This window comes from Thunnus thynnus, chromosome 3, assembly GCF_963924715.1.
Source record: "Thunnus thynnus chromosome 3, fThuThy2.1, whole genome shotgun sequence".
In the NCBI taxonomy this organism is placed as follows: domain Eukaryota; kingdom Metazoa; phylum Chordata; class Actinopteri; order Scombriformes; family Scombridae; genus Thunnus; species Thunnus thynnus.
Genome location: NC_089519.1, coordinates 24,120,518 through 24,140,955, shown reverse-complemented (window position 1 = coordinate 24,140,955; position 20,438 = coordinate 24,120,518). Strand labels below are relative to the sequence as shown.

At 39.2% G+C, this 20,438-nt stretch overlaps 1 protein-coding gene across 5 annotated transcripts in view; it reads left to right on the top strand.

The window, feature by feature from the left end:
• Positions 1-225: 225 nt before the first annotated feature.
• The window catches only part of fam13a (family with sequence similarity 13 member A), a 66,275-nt gene continuing 46,062 nt past the window's right edge, over positions 226-20,438 (top strand). For 2 of the 5 annotated variants that reach the window (XM_067584900.1, XM_067584901.1), the window contains exons 1-5: positions 227-511; positions 6,241-6,436; positions 11,563-11,772; positions 14,660-14,837; positions 18,243-18,390. In XM_067584900.1, the coding sequence (XP_067441001.1) occupies positions 485-511; positions 6,241-6,436; positions 11,563-11,772; positions 14,660-14,837; positions 18,243-18,390 (759 nt within the window). In that variant the 5' untranslated portion in view covers positions 227-484. Of the gene's footprint in view, positions 512-6,240; positions 6,437-10,319; positions 10,438-11,562; positions 11,773-14,659; positions 14,838-18,242; positions 18,391-20,438 lie in introns of those variants that run through there. The other 3 variants (XM_067584899.1, XM_067584903.1, XM_067584902.1) reach the window with 3 other exon arrangements.

The following is a 20,438-nucleotide window of genomic DNA, read 5'->3' as shown; positions in this document are numbered from 1 at the left end:
TTGACTACAACATGAATTTGTGTCTCTTCAACCTCCCAGTTTTCAGTGGTTACAAGCACCCTCCTCCTTTATTCCCTCACTCGCAGACAGATGAATCATGCAGGCACAGATTTAAAGTTTTGGGTTTTAACCCCTCTGTCACATGACCAGGCAACTCGGCCAATGGGAAAGCTCGGCTCAGATTTCAGCCTAGGAGGAGAGAGGGGAATAAAGAGGGAGGAAGAGAAAGACACAAGCACTAATCTGTGCTCATGGGTAGGACTGCCTATGCTGACAGCACTTCTTTACACTCTCTCCCAGCTTGGACTATCTGTGTTGTGTTTTGGGGGTTTTTGGATGGCACTTTTTAAGGTGAAAGGGATTCCCACCATTGGGAAAAGTCAAGAAGTGCGCCCTGGAACAGAGTGAGGAGAAGAGGAGGAGGGAAGATAGCACCAACTTTTCCTCTCATCTTTGCCTCGGCAGGCGTTTCTTCTGTGCAAGAATGGGGGCAGGAGCTCTGACCATCTGTGTGAGTAAAAGCTACAAAGCCTGGGTTGGCTCAGAGACTTCCCATTCAGTCTGTGATTAAGGGCTAAAGAATGCATAACGGGGACTGTATGCTTCAGTGTCAGTCTACACACTCTTTTGTGATGGTGTGTATATCTGTCTTGGATGTCCTGGTGGCTTTTTAAAATGTCAAGGAGGGACAAACTTCTTTCCCTCCCTAAATTAAAGTAGCTTTCCTCAATGATTACGTGACTGTTGGCATCATGCTGAAAAACTTTCCCCTGCAGTCTTCACAGAGAAAACAGCTTCCTTACCAGACAGTGCTGTTTTCTGTTTTTAGTCTGCCATCCTTGTACATGCAGTTTGAAAAAAGAGAGAGGGAACAAACACATACAGTGAGCTTCATGTTTCCTGTTCATACCTGCAATTTTTTTCCTAGCAATGATCTAGAGCCTCAATGTGGTCACCTTCCACAAACTTTCCACACTGGAAATAGTGTCTTTATAAGCACAAAATGGCTCTAACAGACTTATATTTATGTACTTTTAAAAACTCTAGCAGTAGTTTCTTTGAGCCTTGCAGCTGTTACTTCTCGTGGTGCCTCTGCTACCAGTTGCTTCAATGGCCACCCACATAGGGACAGAGGCAGAGTCAAGGGGAGGGAGAGGGTAGAGGGTTGGGAAAGGAGGGCACATGCTAGGGCTTGCTATCTCCTCCATGAGCAAGTTATAAAGGCATAAACAAATTCCCCTCATCTGTTACCAGTTAACATGCGTTAAACCTCCTCAAAAAACATTTGTGTACTGATTTAAATTATACCAAATGGTTGAGAAAATAATCCCGAGCAGGCGCTTTATTAAAAATGCTTAAGAAAAAGAGGGAAGAAAGCAGACTTCCACAGTCATTTAGCTTCCGGAGTCTCTCAATTGTCCCTTGACAATAGGTTTCTTTCTCACTGTCAGAAGTTGTAGTGTGAAAATATTTTAAGGATGGGGGAGGGGAGACGGGGATGAGGATTATTAGGCTAATCACGGCTGACTGTCCTTGTAAACAATAGAGGCAATTTGGTTCTACCAGTGTGTGTTTCCCTTTATGCTTGGCTGTTCTGGTTCACACAGGCTCTATACTGTGGGACAAAAGGGACAAAACCTTGAAAATTACTATTAACGCTGAATATTAATTACAGTGCATGGGGGGAGGTCTGCTTTAGTGGGAGTACAAAGTGAGGAGTATAATGTTTTTATATGCTCAGTTACTGTCACTTTCACACCAACCAAGTGATAAAAGCTTAAGTAGGGGACCATGCTTATAACTAGAGTTTTACATGGGTCCAACACTGCAGCTCAGCTTTGATATGAAAGTGTCAACATGGATTACAAAGATACTGCCTGCGACTTAGTCCTCTCGGGTGTAAATTCTTGTTTTCTCAATTTCAGTTCACATATGTACAGAGTGTAAGCCGTCGCATTAACTTTTCATAAGGTGAGAAAATAAAGAAAAATAAATCTTGAACGGCCATATCAAATCACCACTGTGAAAATAACACTGAAGGCAGCAAAACCTGACATGACCCCAGAACAGCAGTTGTTGGGTCTCATGAGAACTGTGACAGACAGGCTCAAGTGAAAGGTAAAATGTGGGTAGAACTCAATTTCAATGAGGTGTGTGTCCCCTCTGGATCACTGACACAATACTGAGAGAGTTAGACAGTGGGTTTTTTCAATGACAAATATATGGGTCAGTGTCACATACGTACATTGGTGTTATTGTACATGTGAATGCGTATGAGTGTGCATATGTCTGAGATTATATTTCTGAAAATATATCTCTGGTTTTGCATATAGCTCAATACCAAGAAAAGGTGTGTGCATGTATGTATGTGTGTATATACAAGGGTAAAGACAGATTTAGGGGACATCTGTTCAGTAAGGCCTATCACAGTCAGACCTAGCTCAGACCGGCTTAACTCTTTAACACCTGCATGAGTAGTAGTACTACTGGAGTTTACTCATGGCTACTCAAACTGTGCTGTGACCTACTAACATTACTACCAACAACAGACTGTGATGCATGTACAGCATAATATAAAAAAAACTGTAGGATCTGGTAAACCTTCTAAAGTTATATAATGATCAATAAAGTGCAGTTAACTTTGACCAACTGCATTTTAAAAGGCACTTTGTATTATATTGATCCAGGCAGTATTATCAATTTTCTATGTCATAGAGACAAATCAGACTAAAAAAATGGATGCACAGATTTCAGGTTAAGTTCATCCTTCATTCCGTCCTTCAGATGAGATGTTAACCGAGTTCCTGACTCACTGTGGTCATTAAAGATCCCATAGTACTTATCGCAAAGAGTAGGGGGTTCCCCCGGTGTCCTGGCAAAATTCCCAACCTGGCTCTCTCCATCTAATCATTCCCAAGTGTAATTGGCTCAATTATTTCCTCCCTCTCCACCTCAAGCTGATGTGTGGCGAGTGTTCTGGTGCAAAACGGCTGCCGTGCATCACCCAGGTGTGTTTACTAAACATTGGTGGTGGTTGAGGTGAGTTTCCCCCCTTCACTGTGAAGCACTTTGGGTATCATGATAAAGAGCTATATAAACATCATCCATTTTTATTATTATTATTGTTATTATTATTATTATTCTAATTATTATTATTATTGTTATTATTACTTACCGTCTACAATACAGTTAAAAAATACAAGAATTCTGATTTGTGCTTCACTTTGTTATGGCTATTGTCTTTATACCTACCAATACTCTAATTTGTGCTGACTCTTAAAACCTAGTCCATTAGGGCTGCAACAAATGATTATTTTCATTATCGACTAATCTATTTGTTATTTGATCGATAAAATATCAGAAAATTGTAAAAAACTTTGATCACTATTTCCTAAAGCCCAAGGTGACGTCCTCATATGTCTTGTTTTGTCCCGACCAACAGTCCCCAACCCAAAGATATTCTGTTTACTGTCATAGAACTGTCATAATTTTCTGCCGATCGACTAATCAATCTAATTTCTGCAGCTCTATAGTCCATATGTCAGACTACAATATATTAGTGCAGCTTAGCCCATTCAGTTGTGCTGCTTCTCAAGCAGCGATTCAAGCATGAAGCAGTCAGAATAAAAAAGGAAGTATACTTCACATTCATCACAAAGGTGCAATTGGCATATTTTTATGCACCTGCCAGAGAGGAATGGATGACGGAGCGCCATTAACACGTATCAGCTTGTCTGTAAAAGCTTCTCAGATGCTCATTTCAGTGTGGATGCATGTCGTAATAACGCTGCCGCAGCATCTGCCACGGTAAAGATCTTGTCTCCTTAGCCATCTCAGCACCATCTGTGAAGTGGGCTTTTAATCAGCTGACCTAAGAATGGCACATGCCTGTACCCATTATGTCTAAACAATTGGGCCCATAGGGAATAAATGGTACTTTTTCTTCCCCCTCTCCACACAGTAAACCCACTGTGTCACTGTGGACCTCATTGATGCCAAATCATAGCGAGCAGGGCCACTCATTTCACTTCATGGGTCATTTCACTTGTTTGAAGTGGTGAACTCTGAAACGAAACAATGTCACATGGTGTGGTTGTAGCTATGGCAACAACAGTAAAACTCAATCTGTGGTGCAGGAGGTCTTTTCCTCCTCACCCAGTGTCCGAAACCTGCTTCCGGTTTGTGTCTTAACCCTCTTTGCTCCTGGTGTTGATTTAACATTGACAGAAATGCAATAAACTGTAGTTGAGTATGCAGAATGAATCAATAATTTACACTGCTCTGTCTAATGTTGCCTCATCGAATTGAGGTGACGCTTTTGTTGGGAGAATGTGTGCACAATCAATGTTTACACTCAGGGAAAAACAATGAGAGAGCATGCCGTACAGTCTGTGTCTCTATATATGAAGAAATAGAGACAACATGTGGCACTGTTTGCCTGCATTAAAATCAGATAAGATGTACAGCTGGTGAATGTTTGTCCACTGAGGCAAATGGGCTCAGCCTGGCAATTAGAGCACATGCACACATTTCAAGAAATGAAATACATTTCTGTTCAAGGAGCCAACTCTGGTATGCTTTACTCTTGGCTCACACAATACTGTACGTTTTATACACACAGTGGTCTTAGAAAGGTTTCCAGTAAAACCTTTTCATCTTCCACTCTTCTTAATGTCCAAATGAACAGCTGAAATTTAGATTATTATGCTTACCATCCATTGAAAATAATATGCAAGCTGTTCATGTACAGGTTCACAATTTTTCAGGTGTCAGTTGCCCATATGAACAGAACCTGCTTCCCAATGTGTGAATGATGGGGGACGAAATCCACAGTCTTCGTTCTATGCAAAAATGTTTTCCAAAGTTCATCTGATGTTAATATGAGGCTTTAGTAGTCTGAGTTAGACAAATTAAGTGGTATCTTCCAAAGTTAAAGTCTTTTTAGTATGAAATGAGGGAAGAGGAAATTTTTGTGTTAAAAAGACAAGAGTCTGTCCATGTCCGAAATTACTCCCTATTAACTATACAGTAAAATATACTGTCTGTCATTTTATTTGAGTGTCCAAATTCTGAGTGTGTAAATTTATGCACTATATAGTGTCCTCAAAAAATCCTACTTTCTGTTAACCCCATTCTGCATCACATTTTATAGATGTGAAAATTATCATTGTAATCACAATTTATTGCTCACTGTTGATTAAACTATTGAGTATCTATTATTTAGGGCAGTGATTCTCAAACTTTAAAGTCAAGGACCCCTAAACTGACACAAATTAGACCATGGACCCCCATTTGGTAAGATTTTGTCCCAGGGTCCCCCATCTGATAAGATTTTTGCTTTTAGATGTTTTATTACAGAAAGTGTATGAAACCCAAATAGTCATACATTCTGTCATTGTGTTGCTTATGGATGGAATTATAGTGAAAATAAATGCTTGCTAGGGACCCCCTGGAAACCCATCAAGGACCCCTGGGGGTCCTTGGAACCCACTTTAAGAACCACAGATATTGGGAGTAGTGAAGAGTGTGAGGGAGTAATTTCAGACATAGCCTATAACATTTGATGAAACCGTTTTGATTTGTCAAATTTAGACTGTTGAAGCCTCATATTAACGTCAGATGAATTTTAAAATACGTTTTTGCATTGAACAAGGACTGTGAATTTTGTCCCCATCACGTACATTAGAAGAACATTAGGGAGGGATCTTTTAATGGTCAGTATGAACAGGACAAATAAATCTTGCAAGCAAAACATGTTTCACTGTTTACATGGGCACCTGACTACTGTTTTAAGACAGACTTGAAAAATTGTGAACTTCTCCTTTAACAACAGCTGGTCATCACCTCATCTGAGTGCATTTGTGTCTACATGTGCGTATGTGTATTTGTGCAGGTGTGCGTATCACTATCACTGCAGTGCCTTTGACCAAAGGTGTTGCGTGGTAACCTGACATTTGTCGTAGCAACACATGCACAGCCAGCCCTCCTCTTTCTCTTCCCTCTAGCTCTCAGCACACACTGTCCTCTAAGTGCATGACAGCGCGACTGCAGGAGGTGTGCATGTATGGACTCCACAGAGATACCCCCATGTCATACACCTTTTAGTCTTTGGAGCAGTGGGGGCCTCCCTCCTCCAGGACAGCTGTGTCACTGGTGTCTAACCTGATGCCAGCTACAGCGTTGCCCTCTGTGCCAATAGTGTCAGTGTCTGACAGCTGCTCTCTGCTCTTCTACCTGCAGCACAACAAGACAGCGGTGCAGGTTAAAGAAGACATGAAGAAGATGGTCCAGATACCCATGCTGAGACCCAGAACAGTGGCAGCCAAGCACACAAAGCTGTTTGGAGCGCCCCTGTTTGAGCTGTGTGAGAAGGGCCTCGTGGAGGATGGTGTGCCTCTGGTGGTGCGGAAGATGGTGGAGTATCTCGGCAAGCATGGTGAGTAAAATCAAAATTGAAAAGATTGAATCAAAATTGTTTTTGTGGACCTGCTGGACACATTTGATGCCCCATTCTGAACTTCACTTTGTCATTGTAGGGTGTCATTTTTCAGTTTCATCAGTTTTAGTGACATCACAGTTTCCTCCAAATAAGACAATATATTATGAATCTAGACAAATTTAGTTAGTTTGCTTATTGACATTTCAACATTATTAAAGGTTCATAAAGACAATTGTCATTAAAAACACTGAATTATTTTGCTGTTACAATGAAACATCAATATATGTAGACCAAAAATTTAAAATAGATTAAAAATTTCAAACAGACCAAAATTAAAAATTTGCAATTATCTAAGCTAAAATCTAATATCTCATGTCACAAATATGAAATCTGAAATCTAAAATCTAAAATCCGCTGTCAATTAGGAGTCTGCACATATAGGGGATTGGTGATCTCCTGTATCTCTCAGTTCGGCATCTCAGGATGGTCAGTTTGAGTTCCTTCTCTGACAGACTGTGAGATCCTCCCTGAGGGTTGGTGGCCAATCACTGAAGTTGGACTGAAGCAGCTTTCTGGCAAAGCCAAGACACAGTTGAGCATGTCTCTCTGCTAGAATGCACAATCTGAGAGTGCAGAGAGTTTCCTTGGGTTGAGTTTCTTTTTGTGCTCCTCTACCCAGATGTAAAGACCATTCAGAATCTGTTGGAGAGTACAAGGTAGTTGGGATGTCCATGTCTGGGCCAGAGTCATATCATCCACATATTTCCAGTAGTCTGTTTCGTAATGGAGGGCACTGTTAATCACTGCTAGGATGACTGTAGGCCCAGTACTGTTCCCTGCACAATTCCACATGTAGGATATTCCCAATCAGAGAGATGTCCCTTGTAGCGCTTTCTGATGACAGTCGGTCATGAAGCTGCAGATCCAATGGAATCAGGCTCAGGCTCAGGCTCATTCCTAGATCGAGTAGATACTGTACTGCCACTGTGTGATCTACAACATCAAAGGCCTCAGCAAAATCAGCTGTAATTAGTGTGCACACTGAGCCTGGAACATCACAGGCCTACACAAAGTCCATTAGACTGACTAGATTGTGTGCTGTGGAGCGGTTCTGTCAGCTGCTAAACCGCATGTGATCTAGATTTGGCATGTTGTCATTCAGGATCCACTGTGCAGCAAACTGTTCACATATTTTCAAGAGCTGAACTGTTAATGAGATCGACCTCAGTTCATCAGTGTTTGGAGGGGAAGATTTTGGCATGGGGACAACAGTAGCCTCTTTTCATTGTCCAGGGACGACCCCTTCATCAAATGAACTGTTGATGATGTCACAGAAAGCAAGGCTGATCTCTCATGCAAACTCCTTCAATGTTCTTGAGGGAATCATGTCTGGGCCGGGGGATTTGTGGCAGTTGATGGAAGACAGTCTGCTATATACCTCTCACACTGGAATAGTGGGCATAGGTGGGGAAGGTAGGAAAGGAGGTAAAGCTGAACGTTCAAGAGGCTGAAGCGACTCAGACACTTTGACAAATTTGTGTTGATTGCGTTAGCAATCGTCACAAAGTTCTGGGGATTAATTATTGTAATGTTGATTCATTCTTCCTTTTTCAGAGTTTTGCATATTGATTTGGATTTGTAGAAGGGTTTTTTTTTTTTTTGCCGCATACATTTCCTTTTGGACCTTTTTTCTGTAGAACTTTGCCAGGGCACATGATTCTCCACTCTTGAAGGCTTTTTGTCTCTGATGGATTTGTGCTTGATCTTGCAGGCAATCCATCCAAAGGATAGATTTCCACTATCTTCATAGGGAAATGTCTATCCATTTCAGGCAGAATAGCACTGTAGAAGGTGTTGGCTTTTTCAATAGTGCTGGTTGCACTTGACAGCTAACTATTTTGCAGACTTATTTTGTTTACTGTTCGAGGCATTTATTTGTTTCCTTCCATTTACAGTATAAAAATCTATCTGTGGACAAATGAAACTTGCTTGAGTTGTGTAATCCACCACAGAGAACATCAAGTCTACTTTTATTTCTGCCAAACTTTTGTTGCAATTTTTTATTTTAAAATATAATCAGAGAATCAACATTATAAATCAGTAAAAGTCGAAATACAAATGACTTTATTGGAACAAATAAAATAAAGTAAAAGGACAATTTTCATCTGCATTGATGAAAAAGTGCTCATCAATGCTAATAATGTAACTAACAAAACCCAAAGCAAATTTGATGTTCAGTATGACGGATTGCACGATTCAAGAAATTTAAAAAAAAATCTATTAACTGATTTTAGTGTACAAAAGCCTTGCGGTGCATGTAAAAGTAACAAAAATATATCCAAAATACTCTAATACTGCTTAACATGTATTATAAAATTATCAACAAAAATGCAAAGTAAAGCCCATATACAGTCTTGGTCCACCCACACTGATCTTTTCTCTTACTGTATCTGATTAGACATCTTCTCAGGACAGTGTGGACATGTATAGACTGTGCTTGATTGACACCTCCCTCACTCTCCTGTTAAGTTTTTTTGTACCTGTTAATTTTTCAAGTCTGTCTTAAAACAATAGCCAGGTGCCCAAATTATTGAAATAGGTTTTTCTTGCCATAATCATTCCTCCTGTTCATACTGGCCCTTAGAAGATCCTTTCATAATCCACTTACAGTCTTTAAAAGTGTATCTTAAGCTAATATGAAGCTTCAGCCATCCAAATTAGTCAAATCGAGTAGATATGATATGATAACTCAGACTGCTTAAGTCTCATATAAGCTTCAGATAAATTACTCACTTACATTTACATTGAAAGTGCATTTGAAGGGGGTCTTTTAATAGCCAGTGTAAACATGAGGAATAATTACAGCTTTCAGTGTTCATTTGGGCATCTGACTGTTGTTTAAGACGGACTTGAAAAAATGTGAACCTATCCTTTAACAAATTTATCATTCTTATTGGTACATGAAGTTTGGTGACATAATTCCCAGCATAGCCCCAACCCAACATCAACCTGAGCAGAGGTCAAATCGGCCAGAATTACTGAAAACACCTGTATGGGTGTGCAGGGTCTTTAAAGAGCTGAAACTTGAAAACATACTGGTATTGTACTTGACCTATTTTATTATTTTCCGTAGTTCTTCCGTTTTACCACTAGATGTCAGTATAATGTTTGTATAAAACTACTTCATCTGCCAGTCTCCTGAGTGAACATGCAGTATAATATGGATGACTGCTGTCCATAGTACTGTTTCTATTTATTTGGTATGTCAGCAGACAAAGTGCTGCTGTGTTTGTTTAGGGTTTTTGCCGCCACCACAAAACAATGGAGGTGTATATGATTTCGGCTATTGTGCGATGAAAATTATATAAAAAAAACAAACAAACAAATAAAAAAAACAGTTGGAAAACCTCCAGACATCACCGTGAACCGTTTTCACCGGAACTACTTTCTACCTAGAAAATAGTCCCTATGAAAAGTACTGACAGCCTGTTTGGTGGATCATCCAGAGTAACGCCAACACTGTTTTTTAAAATGTGACTTTCAATGTTGTGAACACCACAAAACAAAATGATATTCACCGTGCATGGTAGTGGGGTGGAGTAATACATCCATGTGGTGGAGGTAGAAATCTGATATCTCTCACCAGCATGACAGAGGTAATGTTTTTAGCTTCTTTGTTTATTGTTTTGTGTTTGTGTTTGTGGTAAGTCATTAAAGTGTGAAGTAACAGTAAAGATGGCCATGATGTTGTATATAGGCTGGAATTGACAAACTGTATTTAATTGTATTTGATTGGCTTAATCTATATTGAGTGGACTGAGCCTTTAAAGGTCCTAACAGTTAAATAGGTCTCTCTAGTAACATCTAGTGGCTGCCATGGAAACCTACAACAACACCGTCAAACTCGTGTTGATAGCCAGTGATGTCACAGGAAAACACATCCTATACTGACATTGGTGATATACACATTTCAAATTTACCACAACAGTACTGTAGAGGTAAGGCTGCATATCATAGTAGTGATATAGCAAAGTTATACGTTACATATACGTCGGTATAGCTACCCAACGTTTCTTAAGTTAGCTAACTTAAAGTCCACTTCACCTGTGTGAAGCAAGATTTTGCCAATTAACAACTGCTGCTAACGTTTGTATTGTAGTAAAAGCTTAAATTAGCATACCACGAAGTGTTATCTGTCTACTTTCAGCACTGTAACGTTATAAACTGACAAACAGCCAACAAGAAAAGGCATGCGTTTTGTAAAATAGCCTAGCGAGCCACTGCAGTGCTGTGGCAAGACGTCAATGTGGCATTTGGCTAACACTAGCTAGCTACATCGTTAATTACCTGTCCAATTAATACAATGTCAGCTCGACATCATTAATCAGAAATGCTAAGTGTCTAAAGCATCCTCCATCTTTCAGACATTAACGTCACTTTAATTTGGTTTTGATTTTTCACAACCTGTGTGAAAAATCAAAACCAATTGCGATGTTTTTTTTACACCTCACAATTCAAAAGTGTTGAAGAAATAACATACTGACAATTTTGCGTTATTAGATCACAGTGGGGATAAACATGTGAAGTTTGTCCTGGGGGTCGGTGTAGAAGAAAAGCCTGGGATCATCAAAATCAGCATGCTCATCAGACCGAAAGTCCAACTCTGTGTTTTTGTGTGTGTAAGAGTTGGACTTTTGGCCTGATGGTATTGCTACTGGAAAGGTCAAGCCATGGATAGCAAAAAAAAAACCCCAAAAAACTGATACCTGTAATGGATCAAAGTAAAGGAGAAATTCAGATTTGGCAGTGGTGCCACAGAAAATATCAAGAGTTTACCAAAATCATTACATATGAATCTCTGGTGACAATGAATATCAGTTACAAATCTGTCCAGTTAATTGTTTTGAGTGTTTTTGAGATATTTGTTGTGAGGACAGACTGACATCACTGCCCATAGTCTACTGTAAGAACAAAATAAATGGAAAACATGATAAAGAAAGCTACTTTTAGGGGCCCGACTTAATCACATTCCTTGTGATCCCTCTTATTGAATAATTGATAGATAGGCTGGCTCTTAATGACATGACTGAACTGCAACTAGTGTTTCTCTGACTTTCCTCCAGCCCTACATCAGGAGGGTTTGTTCAGAGTGAATGGGAATGTCCGTGCTGTCGAGACCCTGAAACACCGTCTAGAGAGTGGCGAGGATGTGGACTTGTTGTCTGAATCTGATACATGTACGGTGGCCAGCTTGCTCAAACAGTACCTCAGGGACCTGCCTCAGGGCCTGGTAGACTCAACAGTCCAACAGGCGCTGATACAGCACCACCAAGGTAAGAGAAGTACAGCGGTTTCTGTTTGTTAGAACTTCAACTTTATGCCCTAATTGTTGTCTGTTTATTTGTTTTCTGGAAGTATCCTTACAAGATCAATCCTTAAATATTTACAACTGTCATGTGATACTTCCCAAAATCCAACTTCACAAATCCACAATGTGATATTAATACCCTGACCAGTGAGTATCTGGGTCATAACTCCGATTGGATGATAAGCAAGGCTATCTTTAGGTGGTGAAATTTACTATCACTGCATTCATCTGCACCACTGCACCAGGAAATGCATAAAAAAGCACTGCTGAGTTAAGTGTGTGTGTGTGTGTGTGTGTGTGTGTGTGTGTGTGTGTGTGTGTGTGTGTGATTTGAAGAGTGTTGGGCCTCATATTTCTGGCAATAATGTTGGAGGTTATAAAAGGTAAAATGAGTCGTTTTGCAGGTGAGACAGCTGTGCTTACTCCCTGCTCTCCTCCATCATGAGGTTTAATCTCTTTGATGGGGGACGAGTGCAATTTTTGGCTCTAGTATTTTCTTTGCCCTCATAGACCCCATAAATATCATTTTTCAGGGCTTATGGCCAAACGGCACATTAGAAGACCTTCTTTGCACAGGACTTGGCCACAACGACTGAATAAAATGATTTTGTACTCTATAACATTGGCCAGTGTCCTCGCCAGTGTTTGGCGAAATTAAAAACATGAGATGTATGATGAATAGATGGAGAGATGGATCCGCAGATTAAGTTACAGCTAACTTAGCAATATGCTCATTGAATATGAAAAAACACATAGATTCACATATTGTAAGTTCAGCCGTCAGACATCAACACATTAACAAGGATAGGAAGACTTAAGTGACATTTTGATCAGCTTTGGGATGTTTTTATGTTTTGTTATACTTAATTCATGTAGTGTATTGATTAATTGATAAGTTGACTCACAGATAACTATTCGCTGACTATTTTGAGAATTGACTAATCATTGTAAGTCAGTTATCCAGTAAAAATCCCAAACATTCGCTGTTTACAGCTTCTTTTTGATTTTCTTGATTTTTCAGTTTAATACAATTGTAAATTGTACATTAAATATCATTGTAAATTGAATACCTGCAAGGCCTTAGTCAAAGTGAGCAATTCATAGACATTACATTGAGCTCTGGGAAGTTGTGATGGATGTTGTTATTATTTTCTTTACATTAATCCTAAATGAAAAAAAAGTTTGATTTATTGGTAATGAAAATAATCATTAGTTGCAGCCCTAAACTGTTACTGCACCAGAAACATTATGTTAATTAACAACTTGTTTGCAGTGGTTGAAATTTTGCTGTTGAGGGAAAATTATGTTTATACTTTCCAAAGTCCAGATTCTCAATCTCATCCTGAAGCGTTATCTCACATGAGGGGTTTTCTTGTCTGCATAGCTTAGATAAAGAAACTACAGTATCTTAGACTAAACAGACAAAAAGTAAACAATAGTGAGTAATGACGTTTTATTGCTTTTATGGCATTATTCAACTGAAAATAGGTTTAAAGTCTAATATATACGTATATATTTTTTTACTTAATTTTTTGTTATCAGTACTAGACACAGTTTATTACCCAGTTTGTGTTCAGTACAACTGCTGCAAATATTAAATACATGCACACTTTTGCGGCTACTAAAGATGCATCTTGCGGTAGCAATGCCTATGCAAACACACTACAATTGTCATTTTATCATGTGATATCAAGATATATCATGATATAACACATTTTCAGTTGAGAAACTGTTAATTGATAAAATGGTTGTTGCAGCACATGAAATACTGTGCAGATCAACGTACATCATCACCGTTATGCAAAAAACACATAATAAATGTCAATATTTCCATACAGCAGTCCTGCTTATTGATTTCAACATTGCCTACAGCGACCTAATACACCCAGAGATGTTAAAGGATAGATGCATGGTATAAACAGTATCTCTGGCAGTAGACACATTTATATTGTGTGGCTACATCACGGTATCACTGATCAACACATACAAACACCTACAACCATGTTTGTTAAGGTTATGTGCAGTGCGACTTTGATATTGATGTTTTCTAATGTGTTTGTTTATATTTGAAAATTATTGTTAAGTATTATTGTAAGTTTTTTTCATTTTTAGTCTTTCTAAATATGTCATATCCTTGTATAGTGTGTAATTCTCTGCAGTGACCTGGTCCTCTGACTGTCCGGCTTTCTGACAGGATCTCATTTCATCCTCTTTGCATACACTGTGTCATATGTGAGGAAGGGGGTTTCTCAGTTTCATCTCTCAAATGTTTGTCTAACACATTGACCTGTAAAATCCTAGTCAAAAGAAACCAAAAGAAACCCCCCCTACATATTCAGACACACATACCCGCGTACCCACACATGCGCATACATGTAGGCGCACACACTCACAACGTTTGCGTCACTCAGTCATTGGGGATCAGTGGCCATATCCGTTTATCCAACTCTGACCCAATTATGTATTCTGAGTAATAGCATCAACATATTTTCAGGCTCTTTGCTCTAATGCTCACGTATTACTAGTCACCACAACTCAAGATTCAATATTACACAGAGCAGATGGATGGAGCTGTCGCTGCCTGCTGGAGACAGGCTGTAAAACTATTCACTAAACTAAAAGTAGATTTATGTTTTACATTTTGTGAAGTGTTCCAAAGGTGATCCAGTTGTTCCTGTCACTCAACTCTGGCCATTAGATTCTTAAAAGCTGCTTCAAGCACTGGAGGAACTTCAGCCAAAAGTGTCAGTGTTTCTAAAAGGAAAATAACGGTGACTGTAAAAAAATAAATAAATTAATTTAGTCACATCCCAACCTTTGACCTGCTTTGACATGTTGTTGTGTGTCTGTAGAGTGCGATGATGATGGCTCCTGGTCAGATATGAGAGACCTGATTCAGCAGCTTCCAGACGTCCACCACAGCCTCCTCCGCTACCTTTGTCACTTCCTCACCCTTGTGGAGTGCAACCACAAGGACAACCGCATGACTGCCCTCAATCTTGCTACTGTGTTTGGACCCAGTGTCTTCCAGTGAGTCTAACTTATTTTTTTATGGCTTTCACACCGTCATTCTTATTGCTTTTGATCTAGTCAGTGTTCAGTAAGCACATTTAGCATTTATGCACTGACTGCAGTTTAGAAGAAGGGAAGAGAGAAGTCTGATAGGTCAAAACAGATGACATATGAAAGACATTATACCACTGCTAACACGAACATAAAATTATATCAAAAATACATCAAATATCACCTGTGGGCACAAATTAATCTCGAAAACATTAAATATAGAGCCAGCCTTCTAAATGAGCTCATTCAATCTGTTATCAAAGCTGTACTACTTTTAAGGATAGTAGGGATTTCTGGCACAAGTTCACCTACTTCCAAGGTGCATGGAGAAGGAAAGAAGTCTGAAAAGTTAAAAAAAAATATACCAACACATATAGTATAAAGAACAACTTTATTGTGAGACCCTAATGAAGGCCACAAACTGAAACTTTTTGGTCTCACAATTAAGTTGTTCTTTATACAAGTGTCGCTGGAATTTTGACCTTTTCTACCTTTAAGGATGGTCTACTGGCTAAATGAAAACCTTAATCTGAGATCGTTTTAATGATTCACACTCAAGGGCCTAGAAGGCACTTTGACCAAACAAAACCTCACTAAACGTCAGTCCTATAAACAAGTCGACTTCAGTGTGTTCATATCTTTGAAGGACATAACTGACATTCCTAAAGGTTTTGGCAGGTTTGATGTCTGTCTTTGAGACCTTTTACATAAGATGTTTGTTGCAGCCTTCTCAACAACTTAGCGTCGCCCTGAAAAAATATGCAGACAGACATTCATGATAACTGAGGCTCAGGGAACTTTCCCCTACTTCTGGTTGTTGAGTCAGATATTAAACATTGGTTTCATATATCAGAGCAGTAGGATTGCTACAGTGATTCCACTTTAAAAACATGCAGTACACAGAGTAAGATAATGAACGTCAAGTCAAGCCCACAGAGACATTTTAGCTGTTTTTGCAAATTTTTGTCTATAACTGAAAATAGAAATAATAACTTTTTGGCTTGAAACAGAGTAAATATTTGTTTTAAAATGGAAAATGAAGTTCAGCCAATATTAGGGGAAATCTAAGTAAGTGTATCAAGAAAGAAGTAGGCAATGAATCTGAAAGTATTAATATAAAGATTTATATTAATTTATAGCTCATACCTACTCTTATTTGACTTGAAATGTTTGGCCAGCAGGTGGTGCTATAGCGTATGTAGTGAGAATAAAAGCACAGCATTAAAAACTGACTTGCTCTTGGAATCCAGAGCTTGCTCATAACTGTCCTATTAGTAAGCTTCTTTACATTTTGTTAGATACTTGTGTTTAAACAGCTCTGTCTCTGTGTGATAAAGAGCTGATTACATTCCTATATGATTCAAAAGTGAATGAAAGATGTTCATGCATTTTCTGACCTGCATTACTTGTGGTATTAGACGTGTGATTCTTCAAAGTCTGACATTATATATAAAAGTCACTCTCTATAGGTTAAGAACACTAATTGAGTCAAGTGCACAATTTTGAAGTAGATGCCATGTGACAGATAAGAAACGCTCCAACTTTATTGATGTATTTTCAAATGTTAGTATTATGTTCATAAATAAATGATGCAGTCAGTGGCTTCATGTGTCTCCTTTCAGCTGCTGAGGTCAGTACCGCTTTTTCTCGCTATTCTATTTTCACCTGGCAGCGCATTTTAAATCCTACTTGTACATTTCTCGAAGACCTTCAGCTTTACTGTTCTCCAGCTGACTGTTCACCAGACTAGTGGTCATCTCCCGTAATAAACTGTACTGGATAGTCTTTCATACTGTACAACCTGTTCTCTTCATCGGAGGCTATACTTGTGTGTTGAAGTTATATAATTAGACCTACATTTAGGCTTACAGCCCAGTGTACATCTCACACAGCTGTTCAGTAACAGCTGCATTCAGCTCTTCTTAATCAGGTTGATGAACTGATGACTAACTCTCCATTTCAGTAACGAAATTACTGTTGAACCACAAATGCCAAAATGTATTTTTTGTTTTGTTTTGTTTTGTTTTTTAAGATTATTTTTTGACATTTTTGCCTTTTATTAGGTAGAGGATCGTGAAGTGGCAGACAGGAAACAAAAAGAGAGAGAGGGGTTCAACATGCAACAAAGGTCACTGGCTAGGCCCAGCGGCGGGGGGGAGGGAGGGTGCTGAGCAAAATGTCTTACTGTGTGTTACTTCCCCAACCGTTGTTGCTCCTTTTTTTTTTTTTTTTTTAATATATATGATTTTTTAAATATATAAATAAAATAAAATGTATTTCATTTTCACATATCAGAGCCCATGTTCATCAAATAAAAAAACTCTGATTTGTAAAGTATTAAGCGTGTTATCAATACTTAGTCGGACAACGGACGCCACAGTTATAAACTGAAAGTGTCTGCTCTGTGACTGACTACAGCAGCAGCAGAGCTGCAGCACAAACTAGTGGAGTGAGAAGTCCATCCTCCCTCCTGCTCTCTGCTGTAAACACACGTAGCTGCTCTCATGTCTCCCGGGGTCTTGGTGCTTGTGTTTGGCAGAAACAAGCAAGACACGGGAACTCGGCTTGGGTCTTGAGGAGCTGTAGCATTAATTCACCAACAAATACCCTAAACTGTACACACACTGCGCTCTTCAAAGCTATACTGCTAACTTCATACTCTCTGGTCGCAGCAGCCTCACCGTCACTCAAACGCTTTACTGAGCTATTCCTTAAGGGACAGTTTAGAAAACATCTTAAAATACTTTTTTTTTAAATTCCCCGATGCCTAGGCCCGACCGGGGGTTAACTTAGGCCTGGTTGGCCGCCAGCCTTGCAATACACTGGTGGAAACGCTGCATGCGCCATAACCAATCAGCTAACAGGGTGCTCCCAAAATGTCATGTTAAAAGAATTTTGATTAAAGTAATAATCTCAAAGATTTTCATTTAAATAAATCTCTGTTAAGTCACTATGTATCGCAGAATGAGGTAACACAATGGTGATTAAGCCTATGGCACACTGATGAAAGCCCTTGCATTTGCAGTATTACAAACCGGGTGTCAGTGGCGACTTTCCCAGGAAAAATCACAAGCAGTGCACCGTTAGTGACGCGTTTTCAGCAGTTGTTGGTCCGCCAGAGAGGGTAGGCAGAGCTAACGCAACAGGCTCTTCAACTCACTTGTATGTGAAGTGGCATACTGTTTATTCCGGTCTCTGCTGATTGACGTCACGTGGGGACACTGTTTGGATATCTGGGAAGGGAGGTCCAAAAACACATCTGCAAGTACCGCTTATTACCATAGGTGCCGCCAAAGAGAACAAAACAGAGATCTTTGAGATTGCTACTTTACATCTGATCACTAAGCTTTTATTTCTTCTCTCTCTTCCCAGTGTGGCTCCCGGTTTTGAAGCGCTGAAGGACCAAAATATCTGTAACAAGATCATGGTCAAGCTCATCCAGAACTACAGCAACATCTTCGAGACCAATACAAACAAAGAGGGTGGCACAAAAGAACCATCAACCCTTATCATTTTCAAGGTCTGTATTTACTTACAGAAACACCAGGTGCCAATGATTATATGAAATAGATCCGTTCTGGTGGTCAGCGCAGTGAAGTGCAGCTGGTAAGACAACACTCACATGTTGTGCCCGTGTACTTTAACCAGTATGAGTTCCTCATCTCTGGTCGGTGACCTCACCCTCTGCCCATTTATTTGTAGTGATGGTTTATAAATACAGACTTATATAATGTCAAGCTGAAATTGATTCACATATTGATCTTCTATCACAGCCTTGCAGTAAGGACTCCTCCACAGGTGCCTGTTTTGAGTCTCTGGTTGTTGATTTATATTTGCTGCTTGGATGTCTGATGTCTTTATTGATTAGCTGGTTTTCCTGGCAGCATCTTGTTGCTGCATCTGTAGCATCCTTAAGAAAGTGTAGCAAGAAACAAACCAAGCGCAACAGATCATCTTCCATCCATTATATAATGTCAGATTCTGTTTTATAATATAATTTTCATAAAATACATAATGAATTCTGTTAATGAACTGAGACAATAATACAGGGAAATGCAAGACGGAAACCAGGATTTTAGAAATTCCTCCTTCCCACTTTTTAAAATTATAGTTATAGTTATTTAGAATTTTTTAAATGTTTTCAATTAACTGTTCTGTTAAAATATCTGTAAACTTTATTCTTCAACATGAGGGTCTCTGTCCTGTGAAAACCATGTATCTCCAGAACATCAACTTTTCATGAGCTAAGAAAAATATTGCTGTTTTCAGCTTTTGTGACAATGCATTTTTCAGATAATCCAATAGCCATTTTTACTGTAAGAAATAGAGAAATCTCTCAACTCTTAAGAGACCATTTATTTCTCAAGTTTATTCAAACATTTAAAATCACCAAATTTGAAGATACTTTGTTTTTACTGGAAAGCAACTCCACACTTCACCAAAGAATAAAGTTCTATTGTAGAAATAATGAATCCTTTATTTACATATTTATTTATTTGTTTGTTGCTCTAAAGGCAGTCAAAGTTGAATATACTGCATTATGTCTAAAAATAAAAAATACTGGAATCAGCCTATGAAATATCTCCCCACAGGTTCCTCAATGAAATGCTAAAATCCTACATACGTAACCCAGAGTAACCTCATGTGAACATAACAAAAACACACATACTCACACAGAACGAGCAGAGACTCAAAGCCAACTGCTTTATGCTGTGACAATGCTAACAGAGAGACGCTAACCATCTTAACTAGGATGACATATTTAACAGCTTTCAAGACCTTGGAATTATCTTTATTCAAGAATTCAATAAGAAAGTGTAGTATGAAATTACAGTAAATTGAAGTTCATTCCAGCCCACTTCAGAAACTGAAATGAGAGGAATATATACTACAACAGCTGCTGCTAGTCATATTGCAAAACCTTGTCCGAATTTCCACTTTTGGAAAGACATCCATCACCAAAGTCTATGAACAACGTCTTGATTGTTGATTGATGACGGTGTTATCGGTGTGAAACGTGACATGAGCCATCTGATGCCCTGGTGGGTGGACCAGGCAATCACCAGGTGATTTGGCTCCCTTTGCACTTGACCTCTCATCTCCTCTCTCAGGGTACCTCTCCTACCATTTTCAAACACAGTGTCCGATTCCCATGTGACACCATGCTTGCCATGCAAAAAAAATAACTAAGAAATGCTGAAGATGTTTTGAGTAATTAAGCGATCACGTGCGACCTGAGCTCATAAAATCCAAAGGTTCCGATTTCTAGTAGCAGTAAAATCAAATCTGGAAACGCTAACGATATAGTGTCATGTTTGTTTTCAGTCACTAGAGTCTGTTCTGCGCTTTGAATGCCTATAAGAGAACTGCTACATGAGACCTCGCTGACCTAAAGGAAACCCCTCAGTCAGAATGAGATCATCTTACAAACAAACATGCACACTTACACAAAAACACTCACACACATGCACATGTACACACAGTCTGAGGAGGCCCCTTGCCCTCTGACCTTCCTCTTGATGCCTTTGAACGCAGCACATACCGTCGACGGTGTTGCCTTTTCCTTTA